General features: G+C 49.4%; 1 protein-coding gene across 3 annotated transcripts in view; it reads left to right on the top strand.

Annotated features, from left to right (window-relative positions):
* Positions 1-13,727, top strand: part of LOC140731984 (transmembrane protein 263) — a 40,963-nt gene extending 27,236 nt beyond the window's left edge. For all 3 annotated transcript variants that reach the window (XM_073054035.1, XM_073054036.1, XM_073054037.1), the window contains 2 exons: positions 1,111-1,189; positions 10,967-13,727. In XM_073054035.1, coding sequence (XP_072910136.1) covers positions 1,111-1,189; positions 10,967-11,259 — 372 coding nt within the window. In that variant the 3' untranslated portion in view covers positions 11,260-13,727. The remainder of the gene's footprint in view (positions 1-1,110; positions 1,190-10,966) is intronic.
* The last annotated feature ends 1,958 nt before the right edge of the window (positions 13,728-15,685 follow it).

Genomic DNA, 15,685 nt, shown 5'->3' with positions numbered 1-15,685 from the left:
GTCTTCTACAAAAAGACAGCTCAGACTAGACATTCCAGTAATGAGGATCAGCCTATGAAATGATCAGATTCTGTGGTGAGATACCTGCTGCAGAGAACCCTCTGCAAAAATATAGAGTCTGCACGGGATCCAGGGAAAAGCTGCAGGAAGTTGTAAACTCAGCCAATTCTATCATGGGCACCAGCTTCCCCAGCATCTACTCCCCACCCCCCCCCCCCCCCCAAATCTTGAGGCTATGTCCTCTAGTTCTAGTCTCACCTACCAGTGAAAACAATTTTTCCTGCCTCTATCTTATGTATCCCTTTCATAATTTTATGTTTCTATAAGATCTCTTCTCATTCTTCTGATGTGAACACTGGAAGTCAAGTCCAAAATTGCCCATTAAATGATATTTATGCCCAACAGTTGGGCACAAACTTGTTTTCTTTGAACTAATTTCAAATCCATAGAGTTTGGAGGGTTGTGGCATTAGCAGGAGAAGAAAGGTCAAGAACACAGAAGGGGCAATGGTTTCCTTTCATTTGCTTTATTTGTCACGTGTACATCTTAACGTACCATAAAATACATCCGAGATGTTTGGAGGCAGCCCGCAAGTGTTTCCACAATTTCAGCGCCAACACAGCACGGCCAGGACTCACTAACCTTAACCCAAGCGTCTTCGGGATGTGTGAGGAAACCTGGTGGAAACCCATGTGGTCACAAGGAGGACGTACAGCTGCTTTACAGGCATCAGTGGGAATTGAACCCTAATCTTACAGCTGGCGTGCACCACTCCATTGTCATACTGTGGCTGAGAAGCTGGTATACCCTTGTTCTGAGGACAAATACAATGGAAGATTGGATACGTTTCAATGACTGTGCAGAAGTAATCAACCCAGATGTAGTATCTCCACCTGAAATGTCGACAATTTCTTTGTTCGCACCCCCCCTCCCCTCCTCTCCCCTCGTGCTGGAGTCATTGCTGGATAGGTTACGTGCCTCCTCTTGTTCTGCGCACTTTGATTCATGTTGCTGAATCGTTTTGGTAATGTTTATTTGTTCGTACAACTTAGGCTAAGAACTCTGGTTTCAGGCCTATGATTTCACGGAAACACTTCCTTGTCGTTCCAGGTTGTGAACGGCATAGAGATGAACCGATCACCATCGCAAAGCACGAAGGAGGAAAGCGTTCTGGAGCACGAACCAGAAGGTAAGAAAGTCCACCTGACTGGAAACAAGTGAAATGAGAAGCCAGGGAGTTACCGGGTTAGTAGGTTCATTGGATGGTGTGGGTTCGTGTGACTGGTAGATCCTGTTACAGTGCTCTATCCCTAAATAAGCCATTGATCTTCAGTCTGTTCACAGTCAATGTCAAGTTTATTGACAATGCACGAGTCCTTGTGTGCCCAGGTGCAATGAAGAACTTACTTACAGCAGCAAGCAAGAAGATAAGAATAAGAATGAAAAGAAAGCAGTCCATTTTAGATCAGAGTGGTCACTCTGCTACTAAACTCTTTAGTTGGGAGTTGACTGTTACGCTTCTTAACTCTGTCCCTAAATTCCTGCATAACCCTTTCCATCTCATCAGTTTATTTATCCATTGATTGGGATACAGCACAGAATAGGCCCAACGACTCCCAATTTCACCCTAACCTAATCACGGGACAATTTACAATGACCAACTAACCTACTGACTGATATGCCTTTGGTCTGTGGGAGGAAGCCACAGTACTCAGGGAAAACCCACTCATTCCATGAGGCGGGTGTACAGACTCCTTACAGAGGACGCTGGAATTGAACTCTGAACTCCAGTGCACTGAGCTGTAATAGCTTCGAGTGAGCCGCTACTGTGGCGCTCTAAATTAATTTGGAGTTTGAGCCCAACGAGCCTGTGCCCAATCTGCCCATGAAATGTGGGAGGAAAACACCTGGGGGAGAACGTAGAAACTCCTTTACAGACAGCGGAGGGAATTGAACCCAGTTCTGTGGTGCCAGAAGAGCTTTGTACTAACCACTGTGCTTGTGTGCTGCCTATTTCCTCTATCTCGTTTGACTGAGTCTGAGCCACCCTTCTCTCTTTCATCATCCACTCGCCTCTCTTCCAGCCCTTGGGGCCCTTGGCGTCATCGCCCTCCTGCGTCCGCCCTTCATGCCAGTGGCAGGAATGGGGGGGGGGGGGGGCAGCTCTCCTTCAGGACAGTTCTGCCGCCACCATTTTCCTCTCGGGCTGGGCATCCGCAGCCCTTAACAGGCAGCGCAGTATCCAGGTGGTTAGCCCGACGTCTTACAGCAGCAGTCATCGATCGACAATCAGCGTTCGATTCCCACCGCTGTCTAAGGAGTTTGTACATTCTCCCTGTGACCACACGCACTTTTCTCCAGGTACTCCGGTCTCCTCCACATTCAAAGGAAATGCGGGTTAGTGGTTAGTGAGTTCTGGACATTGGGGTTGGTGGTTAGTGAGTTCTGGACATTGGGGTTGGTGGTTAGTGAGTTCTGGACATGCGGGTGAGTGAGTTCTGGACATTGGGGTTGGTGGTTAGTGAGTTCTGGACATGCGGGTTGGTGGTTAGTGAGTTCTGGACATTGGGGTTGGTGGTTAGTGAGTTCTGGACTTTGGGGTTGGTGGTTAGTGAGTTCTGGACATGCGGGTGAGTGAGTTCTGGACATTGGGGTTGGTGGTTAGTGAGTTCTGGACATGCGGGTGAGTGAGTTCTGGACATTGGGGTTGGTGGTTAGTGAGTTCTGGACATTGGGGTTGGTGGTTAGTGAGTTCTGGACATGCGGGTGAGTGAGTTCTGGACATTGGGGTTGGTGGTTAGTGAGTTCTGGACATTGGGGTTGGTGGTTAGTGAGTTCTGGACATGCGGGTGAGTGAGTTCTGGACATTGGGGTTGGTGGTTAGTGAGTTCTGGACATGCGGGTGAGTGAGTTCTGGACCTGCGGGTGAGTGAGTTCTGGACCTGCGAGTGAGTTCTGGACATGCGGGTTGGTGGTTAGTGAGTTCTGGACATGAGGGTTGGTGGTTAGTGAGTTCTGGACATTCGGGTTGGTGGTTAGTGAGTTCTGGACATGCGGGTGAGTGAGTTCTGGACATTCGGGTTGGTGGTTAGTGAGTTCTGGACATGCGGGTGAGTGAGTTCTGGACATTCGGGTTGGTGGTTAGTGAGTTCTGGACATGCGGGTGAGTGAGTTCTGGACATGCGGGTGAGTGAGTTCTGGACATGCGGGTGAGTGAGTTCTGGACATGTGGGTTGGCGGTTAGTGAGTTCTGGACATGTGGGTTGGCGGTTAGTGAGTTCTGGACATGTGGGTTGGCGGTTAGTGAGTTCTGGACATGTGGGTTGGTGGTTAGTGAGTTCTGGACATTGGGGTTGGTGGTTAGTGAGTTCTGGACATGCGGGTGAGTGAGTTCTGGACATTGGGGTTGGTGGTTAGTGAGTTCTGGACATTGGGGTTGGTGGTTAGTGAGTTCTGGACATGCGGGTGAGTGAGTTCTGGACATTGGGGTTGGTGGTTAGTGAGTTCTGGACATGCGGGTTGGTGGTTAGTGAGTTCTGGACATTGGGGTTGGTGGTTAGTGAGTTCTGGACATTGGGGTTGGTGGTTAGTGAGTTCTGGACATGCGGGTGAGTGAGTTCTGGACATTGGGGTTGGTGGTTAGTGAGTTCTGGACATGCGGGTGAGTGAGTTCTGGACATTGGGGTTGGTGGTTAGTGAGTTCTGGACATTGGGGTTGGTGGTTAGTGAGTTCTGGACATGCGGGTGAGTGAGTTCTGGACATTGGGGTTGGTGGTTAGTGAGTTCTGGACATTGGGGTTGGTGGTTAGTGAGTTCTGGACATGCGGGTGAGTGAGTTCTGGACATTGGGGTTGGTGGTTAGTGAGCTCTGGACATGCGGGTGAGTGAGTTCTGGACCTGCGGGTGAGTGAGTTCTGGACCTGCGAGTGAGTTCTGGACATGCGGGTTGGTGGTTAGTGAGTTCTGGACATGAGGGTTGGTGGTTAGTGAGTTCTGGACATTCGGGTTGGTGGTTAGTGAGTTCTGGACATGCGGGTGAGTGAGTTCTGGACATTCGGGTTGGTGGTTAGTGAGTTCTGGACATGCGGGTGAGTGAGTTCTGGACATTCGGGTTGGTGGTTAGTGAGTTCTGGACATGCGGGTGAGTGAGTTCTGGACATGCGGGTTGGTGGTTAGTGAGTTCTGGACATGCGGGTGAGTGAGTTCTGGACATGCGGGTGAGTGAGTTCTGGACATGTGGGTTGGCGGTTAGTGAGTTCTGGACATGTGGGTTGGCGGTTAGTGAGTTCTGGACATGTGGGTTGGCGGTTAGTGAGTTCTGGACATGTGGGTTGGTGGTTAGTGAGTTCTGGACATTGGGGTTGGTGGTTAGTGAGTTCTGGACATGCGGGTGAGTGAGTTCTGGACATTGGGGTTGGTGGTTAGTGAGTTCTGGACCTGCGGGTGAGTGAGTTCTGGACCTGCGGGTGAGTGAGTTCTGGACCTGCGGGTGAGTGAGTTCTGGACATGTGGGTTGGTGGTTAGTGAGTTCTGGACATGCGGGTTGGTGGTTAGTGAGTTCTGGACATGAGGGTTGGTGGTTAGTGAGTTCTGGACATTCGGGTTGGTGGTTAGTGAGTTCTGGACATGCGGGTGAGTGAGTTCTGGACATTCGGGTTGGTGGTTAGTGAGTTCTGGACATGCGGGTGAGTGAGTTCTGGACATTCGGGTTGGTGGTTAGTGAGTTCTGAACATGCGGGTGAGTGAGTTCTGGACATGCGGGTTGGTGGTTAGTGAGTTCTGGACATGCGGGTTGGTGGTTAGTGAGTTCTGGACATGCGGGTGAGTGAGTTCTGGACATGCGGGTTGGTGGTTAGTGAGTTCTGGACATGCGGGTGAGTGAGTTCTGGACATGCGGGTGAGTGAGTTCTGGACATGCGGGTTGGTGATTAGTGAGTTCTGGACATGCGGGTGAGTGAGTTCTGGACATGCGGGTTGGTGGTTAGTGAGTTCTGGACATGCGGGTTGGTGGTTAGTGAGTTCTGGACATGTGGGTTTGCGGTTAGTGAGTTCTGGACATGTGGGTTGGCGGTTAGTGAGTTCTGGACATTCGGGTGAGTGAGATCTGGACATGCGGGTTGGTGGTTAGTGAGTTCTGGACATTGGGGTTGGTGGTTAGTGAGTTCTGGACATGCGGGTGAGTGAGTTCTGGACATGCGGGTTGGTGGTTAGTGAGTTCTGGACATACGGGTGAGTGAGTTCTGGACATACGGGTGAGTGAGTTCTGGACATTCGGGTGAGTGAGTTCTGGACATTCGGGTGAGTGAGTTCTGGACATTCGGGTGAGTGAGTTCCGGACCTGCGGGTGAGTGAGTTCCGGACATGCAGGTTGGTGGTTAGTGAGTTCCGGACATGCAGGTTGGTGGTGAGTGAGTTCCGGACATGCGGGTGAGTGAGTTCTGGACATTCGGGTTGGTGGTTAGTGAGTTCTGGACATGCGGGTGAGTGAGTTCTGGACCTGTGGGTGAGTGAGTTCTGGACATGCGGGTGAGTGAGTTCTGGACCTGCGGGTGAGTGAGTTCTGGACCTGCGGGTGAGTGAGTTGTGGACCTGCGGGTGAGTGAGTTCTGGACATTCGGGTGAGTGAGTTCTGGACATTCGGGTGAGTGAGTTCTGGACCTGCGGGTGAGTGAGTTCTGGACCTGCGGGTGAGTGAGTTCGGGACATGCGGGTGAGTGAGTTCGGGACATGCGGGTTGGTGGTTAGTGAGTTCTGGACATGCGGGTGAGTGAGTTCTGGACATGCGGGTTGGTGGTTAGTGAGTTCTGGACATGCGGGTGAGTGAGTTCTGGACATGCGGGTGAGTGAGTTCTGGACATGCGGGTTGGTGATTAGTGAGTTCTGGACATGCGGGTGAGTGAGTTCTGGACATGCGGGTTGGTGGTTAGTGAGTTCTGGACATGCGGGTTGGTGGTTAGTGAGTTCTGGACATGTGGGTTTGCGGTTAGTGAGTTCTGGACATGTGGGTTGGCGGTTAGTGAGTTCTGGACATTCGGGTGAGTGAGATCTGGACATGCGGGTTGGTGGTTAGTGAGTTCTGGACATTGGGGTTGGTGGTTAGTGAGTTCTGGACATGCGGGTGAGTGAGTTCTGGACATGCGGGTTGGTGGTTAGTGAGTTCTGGACATACGGGTGAGTGAGTTCTGGACATACGGGTGAGTGAGTTCTGGACATTCGGGTGAGTGAGTTCTGGACATTCGGGTGAGTGAGTTCCGGACCTGCGGGTGAGTGAGTTCCGGACATGCAGGTTGGTGGTTAGTGAGTTCCGGACATGCAGGTTGGTGGTGAGTGAGTTCCGGACATGCGGGTGAGTGAGTTCTGGACATTCGGGTTGGTGGTTAGTGAGTTCTGGACATGCGGGTGAGTGAGTTCTGGACCTGTGGGTGAGTGAGTTCTGGACATGCGGGTGAGTGAGTTCTGGACCTGCGGGTGAGTGAGTTGTGGACCTGCGGGTGAGTGAGTTCTGGACATTCGGGTGAGTGAGTTCTGGACATTCGGGTGAGTGAGTTCTGGACCTGCGGGTGAGTGAGTTCGGGACATGCGGGTGAGTGAGTTCGGGACATGCGGGTGAGTGAGTTCGGGACATGCGGGTGAGTGAGTTCGGGACATGCGGGTGAGTGAGTTCGGGACATGCGGGTGAGTGAGTTCGGGACATGCATGTTGGTGGTTAGTGAGTTCCGGACATGCAGGTTGGTGGTTAGTGAGTTCCGGACATGCAGGTTGGTGGTTAGTGAGTTCCGGACATGCGGGTGAGTGAGTTCCGGACCTGCGGGTGAGTGAGTTCGGGACATGCGGGTGAGTGAGTTCGGGACATGCGGGTGAGTGAGTTCGGGACATGCGGGTGAGTGAGTTCGGGACATGCGGGTGAGTGAGTTCGGGACATGCAGGTTGGTGGTTAGTTAGTTCCGGACATGCGGGTGAGTGAGTTCGGGACATGCGGGTGAGTGAGTTCGGGACATGCGGGTGAGTGAGTTCGGGACATGCAGGTTGGTGGTTAGTTAGTTCGGGACATGCGGGTGAGTGAGTTCGGGACATGCGGGTGAGTGAGTTCGGGACATGCGGGTGAGTGAGTTCGGGACATGCAGGTTGGTGGTTAGTGAGTTCCGGACATGCAGGTTGGTGGTTAGTGAGTTCCGGACATGCAGGTTGGTGGTTAGTGAGTTCCGGACATGCGGGTGAGTGAGTTCCGGACCTGCGGGTGAGTGAGTTCCGGACCTGCGGGTGAGTGAGTTCCGGACATTCGGGTGAGTGAGTTCCGGACCTGCGGGTGAGTGAGTTCCGGACATTCGGGTGAGTGAATTCCGGACATTCGGGTGAGTGAGTTCGGGACCTGCGGGTGAGTGAGTTCTGGACATGCGGGTGAGTGAGTTCTGGACATGCGGGTGAGTGAGTTCTGGACCTGCGGGTGAGTGAGTTCTGGACATTCGGGTGAGTGAGTTCTGGACATTCGGGTGAGTGAGTTCGGGACCTGCGGGTGAGTGAGTTCTGGACATGCGGGTTGATGGTGAGTGCGTTCTGGACATGCGGGTGAGTGAGTTCTGGACATGCGGGTGAGTGAGTTCTGGACATGCGGGTGAGTGCGTTCTGGACATGCGGGTGACTGAGTTCTGGACATGCTGTGTTGGCATCAGAGGTGCTACGACACTTGTGGGCTGCCCCCAACCCAAGCCTTGGACTGTGCTGGTGGTTGACGCAAAGCTATGCCCTTCACCGTATGTTTCGATCTACATGCGACAAATAAAGCTCATGTTTGAAGATTTTTGATCTTTACTGAGCGCGTGCTTCACCAGCTTTTTTGCTGGAGCTTTCCAGACGTTCACTGACCCGTTAGCAGAGTAACAGTTCCTAGTACAGGGGATTCCGGGTTATTGGGACATATCAGGACCAGTACATTTTGGCCCAATCTAAGTGGCTACCCCAATTAGCTGAAGTTTCATGGAAATAGTTAAAAGGTATAAAAAAGACCAACTAAGTAACAAATTGTGTATTTAAATGGGATGCAAACAAATTAGAACGCTACCAACAGTGTTATCATACTATGAAACTGTACTAGTTCCTGATAGTTATCAACGGAGAAATTTATCCAGCATAAAATCAGTGCATGCTCCTCATCCAGATAATGGACTGCCTTCATAGAATCTTCAGTTGCATCCTCCAAATCTTCAGTTTCATCAGACGATTGTCGATACCTTCAAATTCTTTGTAGTTTCTAACTTGTTGGAATAGTGAAATTGTTTCATTTTTATTCCCGGAAGTTTGTGGCTTCTCCAAGCTTGAAGCCACAGTGAGCATTCTCCTGCCCCGGTGAAGTGGCATCGTGTCCCAATCAAACAAAGGCAATCCCAGCTATTCTCTCAATTAGCAGCTGGAATCAACTGTACCCCTCCCAAATGGTCAAGCTTTAAATCTGACTGTGGGCTGAGATATTTCCTTAAATGTTTCCTTGCAACTTGCTTGTTTAATGGCACCTTGTGTATTCAAACAGCACTCCATAAAACCAGGGTTAGACAGCATTTGGAGTATTGTGTTCAGTCTGCTTATCGGAAGGATGTGGAAGCTTTTGAGGGATTTACCAGGACGCTGCCTGGGATAGAGAGCATGTTTTTGAGGACAGGTTGAGTGAGATAGGCACACAGATGATAGCCCCCCATTGGGGGGGAAAGGGTCAGACTGATCTTGGGGTAGGAGTGGAGGATGTGAGGTGACTTGATAGGGGTGTACAAGATGAGAAGCATAGATAGAGTGGGCAGCCAGAGGCTTCTTCCCAGGGCAGAAATGGGTAACACGAGGAGGCGTAATTTTAAGATGATTGGAGGCAAGTATAGGAGGGATGTCAGAGTTAGTTTTGTTACACAGAGGGTGGTGGATGTGTGGAACATGCTGGCACATTAAGGGCATTTATCTTAGATAGGCACGTGGATGATAGAAAAATAGAGGGTTATGTGGGAGGGAAGGGGTATATTGATGTTGAGGTGGGTTAAAAGTTTGGCATAACATAGTGGGCTGAAGGGCTTGTACCATGCTGTCGTGTTCTCTGTTCTCTATAATGTCCGGGAATTGGAGCCTACGCTGGCCAGGCATTCTTACTGTAGTCTCCACATTTCTGATATGGGATTACCACATCTGCAGCGGTCACCCTCCACAGAGTTGTCACTGTCCGTACTCCCGAAATCCTCTATTCTTACCCTTTTCCTTATCAGATCAATCTGTTATCCTTCCATTTCATTGGCTCAGGCTCCTCTTAACTGACCTGTGTCAGCTTACTCGTGGATCTGATCCAAGGCTGCAAAGTGGTCTTACATTATAACTCTTTTCCCCCACATCTAAGACCAGAGGGCACAGCCTCAGATCGAGGGGTGTCATTCTAGAACAGAGGTGAGGAGGAATTTCTTCATCCAGAAAGTAGTGAATCTGTGGAATTCAATTCAATGCCACAGGCAGCTGTGGAGGCCAAGTCTCTATGTATACTTAAGGCAGAGATTGATAATTTTTGATTGGTCAGGGCATGAAGGGATATGGGGGAAAGGCAGGAGATTGGGGCTGAGAGGAAAGTTGGATCAGCCATGATGAAATGGCAGAATAGACTCGATGGGCCAAATGGCCTAATTCTGCTCTTATATCTTACGGTCTTATTTGTGTCTCCAGTAACTTCCTTTGTTCTTTCAAACTCAGACAGGTTTAGCCTGGTCATCCAAATTCTAGGCTCGGATCACAAGTTGTTCTTTCTGCAGACCTGTGCTTGCTGTTCCCACAAACCCAAATAAACAGCTTCTCATCTTAGAATGGTCTCAGTGTAGCCGATCCTCGGCAACTCTGGCATTGGAGAAGGTCCAGACGAGGTTCATGAGAATAATTCTGGGAATGAAAGGGTTAACGTGTGAAAAATGTTAGATGGCTCTGGGCCTGTATTCGCTGGAGTTTAGAAAAATGAGAGAGAATCTCATTAAAACCTATTGAATAGTGAAAGGCTTAGATAGAGTGGATGTGGAAAGCAGGTTTCCGATAGTAGGTGAGTTTAGGACCAGAGGGCAGGGCCTCAGAATTGAGGGACATTTAGAACAGAGAAATTTCTTTAACCAGAGGCTGGTAAATCTGTGGAATTCATTGTCACAGGCGGCTGTCGGGTTTATTTAAAGCAGAGGTTGACAGGTTCTTGATCAGTCAATGTGAAAGGTTACAGGGAGAAGGCAGGAAAGGGATAATAAATCAGCCAGGATGAAATAGTAGAGCAGACTTGATGGGCCAAATGGACTAATTCTGCTCCAAACTCTTTGTGTCCACGTTGAATTGCTCCAATTGAATCAACCAGTTCACAAAATGGCAGCCTCCATTCCTTCAATCACCTGGCCTTTACTTCCTCTGCCCTTCCCTCATTCCTAGTCACTGATTTGTAGATTTTAGTTGTTTCTTCGAGTAGGTTAAAAGGTTGGCACAAAGGTGTGTGGCCAAAGGGCTTATACTGTGCTGTGGTGTTCTATATTCTAAGCTAAATCTAACCCTTCCCTCCATTTTTCTATCATCCATAAGAGTCTCTTAAATATCCTTAATGTATCTGCTCCTACCATCCCCCCTGGCAGGGTGTTCCACACACCCAGCACATTCTGTGTAAAATTAAAAACTTGCCTCTGACATCTCCCCTCCTGTAATTTCCTCCAATCACCTTAAAATTATGCCCTCTTCTATTAGCCATTTCAGCCCTGGGAGAAGAGTCTGTGGCTGTCCATTCTATCTGTGCCTCTTACCACCTTGTACACCTTCATCAAGGCATCTGTCATCTCCTTCACTGCAAAGGGGAAATCTCTGGCTCACTCAACCATCCCTCCTAAGATGTGCTCTCCTGGTAAATCTCCTCTGCACCCTCTCTAAAGCCTCCACATCCTTCCCATCGTGAGGTGTGACCTCTGACCCTTTGATTTCTCCTTCCCAGTTCCTGACACTTCGAAGGACCACCCTAAGACAGAAGCTGGAATGATCTGGAAGGTCACTGGCGGCCTCTACAACATCACCAAGGGAGCAGTCGGCGCCACGGTCGGAGGTGTGGTGTGGCTGGGCGGGAAAGGTCTGTCGGCGACCAAGACGGCCGTGACCTCTGTGCCGGCGGCTGGCGTGGGACTGGTGAAGGGCGGCATGTCCGCGATGGCAGGAGGTGTCTCCACAGTGGGCTCCACCGTGGCCAGCAAGGTCCCGTTTACCACTAAGAAGAAGGACAAATCTGATTGAAGACTGAATTGGCAGCAGCCATTGAAATGGGCACCTGGCACTTGGACTCTGCCAGGTGGACCGGGGGAGGGGGGGTGGGGTGGGGGAAAGGATTTGCGACATACCAGCTTTTGGTCTGAGGGGTTGCGTTTTGGGCCTTCTGAATCTATCAGCTTCTCACGCACGGGGTTTCATTGGATCCAGATACGTCTGGACCGAGGCCCAAGTCAGTGTGGATCGCTAAGGGAGCTGCTGGACTTCAGTATCCACCAGGTTGCAGGGGTGAAGCTGAAATGTTTTGATGGGAGGGGTAGGGGAGAGAATTCTTTGACAGCTCCTCATCTCCCCCAGTAAAAATATAATTGCTATCTAGGCATTCGTGTGTGTGACTGAGGAAGCTGTCGCCATGTGGAAGAGCGGTGACGTACTGCACCCAACCCACATTCTGAGAGCCCACCGCAGGCGTCCTGGCATTGAGCAGTGTTTCCGGTTTAAATAGCTGTTTGATCTGGACCAGCCGGATCCTCTCGGGCTAGGCAAATCTCAGCGAGGGATTGGTTTTCCAAATGACTGGCGTTTTGCTGAACATCGTTGGTCACTTTTTCTGAGAAGATCCTGTCCTGCTCTGAAATTGGCTGGTTCTGTTCCATTTTCATGGCTGACCTACCCGCCATTTTGTTTCATTGAATACAAGCAGGGGGGTGTGGGTGGTGAGGAATGGCCGACGCCCTCCATTTCACATACTCCCTGGCTCAGCTGAACGGCAAGTACAAATCAAAGGATGAAAACAGGGCAATTCAATTTTGAAAAAGCCCACAAGCTCGGCGGGAAGGGGACCCTGCTTGTTATCACTGTGAAGGTCAAAATTGGGACCCTCACCTCTTGGGGCTGATCTTGAAGGGTAGCACACATTAAAATGATGGAGGAACTCAGCAGGTTGGGCAACATCTACGGATGGGGAAAGGGCTGTCAATCCGAGACCCTTCACCAGGACTTCCCTGATAAAGAGTCTCGGCCCGAAACTTCGGCTATTTGTCCCTCTCTATGGATGCTGCCTGACGTGCTGAGTTCTGTGTGTGTTACTCTTGAGTGCAGGGTTAGCTTTGCTAACTAACGTGGGAACAGTCTGAGCCATTCAGCTGCTCCAGTGTGCGTGAACGGTGAACACAGACTTTGCGTTTTATAATGCCGAGCTTTCATGTGAAAAGAGGAGGGAAAAAGAATCTTTTAAACTTCTTATGTTGTCAGGAAAGGTAAGTCAGCTCATGATTCATGAATGTAAAAAAATGTCCCATCTGTTGGTGTTGCCTGCTCTGGTGGGGCTATATTTTGGAAGGTTTTATCAAGTGACTTCTCTTCCCAGCTGCCTGAATCCGTTCAGTCTTTCATTCTTGGAGCCCTTGCAGTTGCTCTGGACTCCCACCCTGCGTGTATCCCGCCTGCAGTGTGACCAGTGCCCCACAGCATCCTGAATCCACTGACAGCGGTGTAACGGCAAAGAACGGCCTTAGCTGTATTTTCCCTCCCAGATGATCCAGGAGATCAGTCGTTGACTGAGATCGCCTGGGAGGTGTGTGTGTCGCACACTTAACAATCTCACAGTTGCCTTGACACTCAGATATTCATCCTGCCATCTTCAATGGACAGAGTGGGCTGTGCCTGGACTGAGAGCCTACGATGATTGCATCCCTGTTGTCTTACAGAACCATTTCAAATTATGGGGTTACGTACCTCCTTGTAATCTAGTTTCTAATCTAAGAAGGAGTTGTCACGGAATAAATGTAATTGCATGTTATGAAATTTGGGATCTTTGGCAATGTTTAATGTTCAAATCCTTTGTTTTTAATCTGTGAGAGAGGCAATGGTTTTAAATCCTCGCCACCTTGTTCACGGGACTGCTAAAGCGAATGCACCCATTTTATCACATAACCACCTCTGACCTGGGTGTGATGCATTGTACTACAGCGTGTGCGTGTGTGTGTGTGTGCGTGTGCGTGCGTGTGTGTACACGTGTACAAATCTGGGACTCCCAACTCAACAGGCCTTTAATCAGTGGACTGCTGCCTGCGCTGAGCCCGAAACGAGATTAACCTGAATTTTAAAAAAATGGTTTGAGAGTTTAAAGAAAAACATATCGTGTTCAGTTTACAGTTTTAAAAGCCTCCTGCCCTCAAAGCCCGGCAGGTATTTTCCAACCTCAGTTACATTTTGGTCAGCTGAGGTGAGCAGGCTGGAGCTGAAGGCCTTGCCTGTTTTCGGGCTGCCCGTTCACTGCCTGTACTGATTTATGCTGGGTGGACGATGGTATCCAGAACGTCAGTTACCCTCAGAGCTGTGCCCACTCTCTGGGTGTGTTGCCATCTCCCTACCAGCTTGCGGAAAGAGGCCGCAGTGTGATGGTGGGCAGGCTTTGTATGTGTCCTTACATAGAAACTCGTTTTATCAGTATTGTATTTTACACCTTTCTTTGAATAAATCTGTTTAGCAGATCTCTGCCTGATGTTCTCCATTTTATGACTGGTCGAGCAGCTGCATATTGTTCAGTGAATTTCAGAGAAGCTCCACTTGAACGGCCTGGTGTTGGATTCAACATTGTTCAATGTGATTTCCTGTGCACAAGTGTAAAGGAAAACAAAATAATTGTTACTCTGGATTTGATGCAATACAAAACTACACACAATAAGATAAAGAACACAACAAAAATGTAAAAAAAAACACAATAAATAGAAATACACGAAATAGCTTCTATGCATAGATTGATTTTATGTCCATAAAGTGACTCTAGACATGTGAGTGTCTGTATACAGGGTGACTGACAGGAAATGATAAAGTAGTGGTGGTTAGGGGTGTGGAGAGGTGGTTAGTGGGTGGAGGTATTGATCAGCCTTACTGCTTGGGGAAGGTAATCTTTTTTGAGTCTGGTGGTCCTGGTGTGGATGCTGTGTAGCCTCTTGCCTGATGGGAGTGGGACAAACAGTCCATGAGCAGGGTGGGTGGGATCCTTCACAATGTTACTGGCCCTTTTCTGGCACCTTTCTGCATAAAGTCCTTGATGGTGGGTAGGCTGGTGCCAGTGATGCATTGGGCAGCTTCGACTGTCCGTTGTAGAGCTTCCTGTCCGCCACAGTGCAGCTTCCATACCGTGCAGTGACACAGTTTGTTAGGATGCTCGCTACTCTGTATTTGTAGAATGACGTGAGTATGGACGTGCAAAGTCCAGCTCTCTTCAGCCTCCTCAGAAAATAGAGGCATTGGTTAGCTCTCCTCATTGTGTAAAATATGTTGATGTGGCAACTAGCAATGGATGCAGTTGTGACCGATTGTTACACCAGATTCAGTCAAGTATATTGTCATCTGCACAAGTCCATGTGAGCACAGGTGTAATGAAAAACTTGCAGCAACGTCGCAGGCACAGAACGTCAACACAACGTTCACTGGCGCAGAGCGTCAGGCACAACTTTCACAAGAAAAACATCACTGGCACAGAGCGTCAACACAACGTTCACTGGCACAGAGGGTCAGGCACAATGTTCACAAGAAAAACATCACTGGCACAGAGCGTCAACACAACGTTCACTGGCACAGAGCACCAGACACAACGTTCACAAGAAAAACATCACTGGCACAGAGCACCAGACACAACGTTCACAAGAAAAACATCACTGGCACAGAGCACCAGACACAATGTTCACTGGCACAGAGCGTCAGGCACAATGCTCACTGGCACAGAGTGTCAACACAACGTTCACAAGAAAAACATCACTGGCACAGAGCACCAGCCACAACATTCACTGGCACAGAGCGTCAGGCACAATGCTCACTGGCACAGAGCATCAACAAAATGTTCATAAGAAAAAACATCACTGGCACAGAGCATCAACACAATGTTCATAAGAAAAAACATCACTGGCACAGAGCATCAACACAATGTTCATAAGAAAAACATCACTGGCACAGAGCATCAACACAATGTTCATAAGAAAAAACATCACTGGCACAGAGCATCAACACAACGTTCACTGGCACAGCATCAGGTACAACGTTCACAAGAAAAACATTGCAGGCACAACATTCACTGGCACAGAGCATCAGGCACAATGTTCAAAAGAAAAACATCACAGGCACAGAGCATCAGACACAACGTTCACTGGCACAGAGCGTCAGACATAACATTCACTGGCACAAAGCATCAAACACGATGCTCACAAACAGTGTCAACATGACGTTCACTGGCACAGAGTGTCAGGCACAACTTTCACAAGAAAAACATCACTGGCACAGAGCATCAGGCACAACGTTCACTGGCACAGAGCACCAGACATGATCTTCACAAGAAAAACATCACAGCATATTGTATATACCATAAAGCATATTTAGGATTTATTAGCTCTCTCAACCCTATTCTACTGTCTTCTCCCCGTAACCTAATTAAATACCTGTTAACCTC

Source organism: Hemitrygon akajei, chromosome 8 (genome assembly GCF_048418815.1).
Source record: "Hemitrygon akajei chromosome 8, sHemAka1.3, whole genome shotgun sequence".
NCBI lineage: Eukaryota > Metazoa > Chordata > Chondrichthyes > Myliobatiformes > Dasyatidae > Hemitrygon > Hemitrygon akajei.
This window is presented reverse-complemented; position numbering and strand designations above follow the sequence as displayed.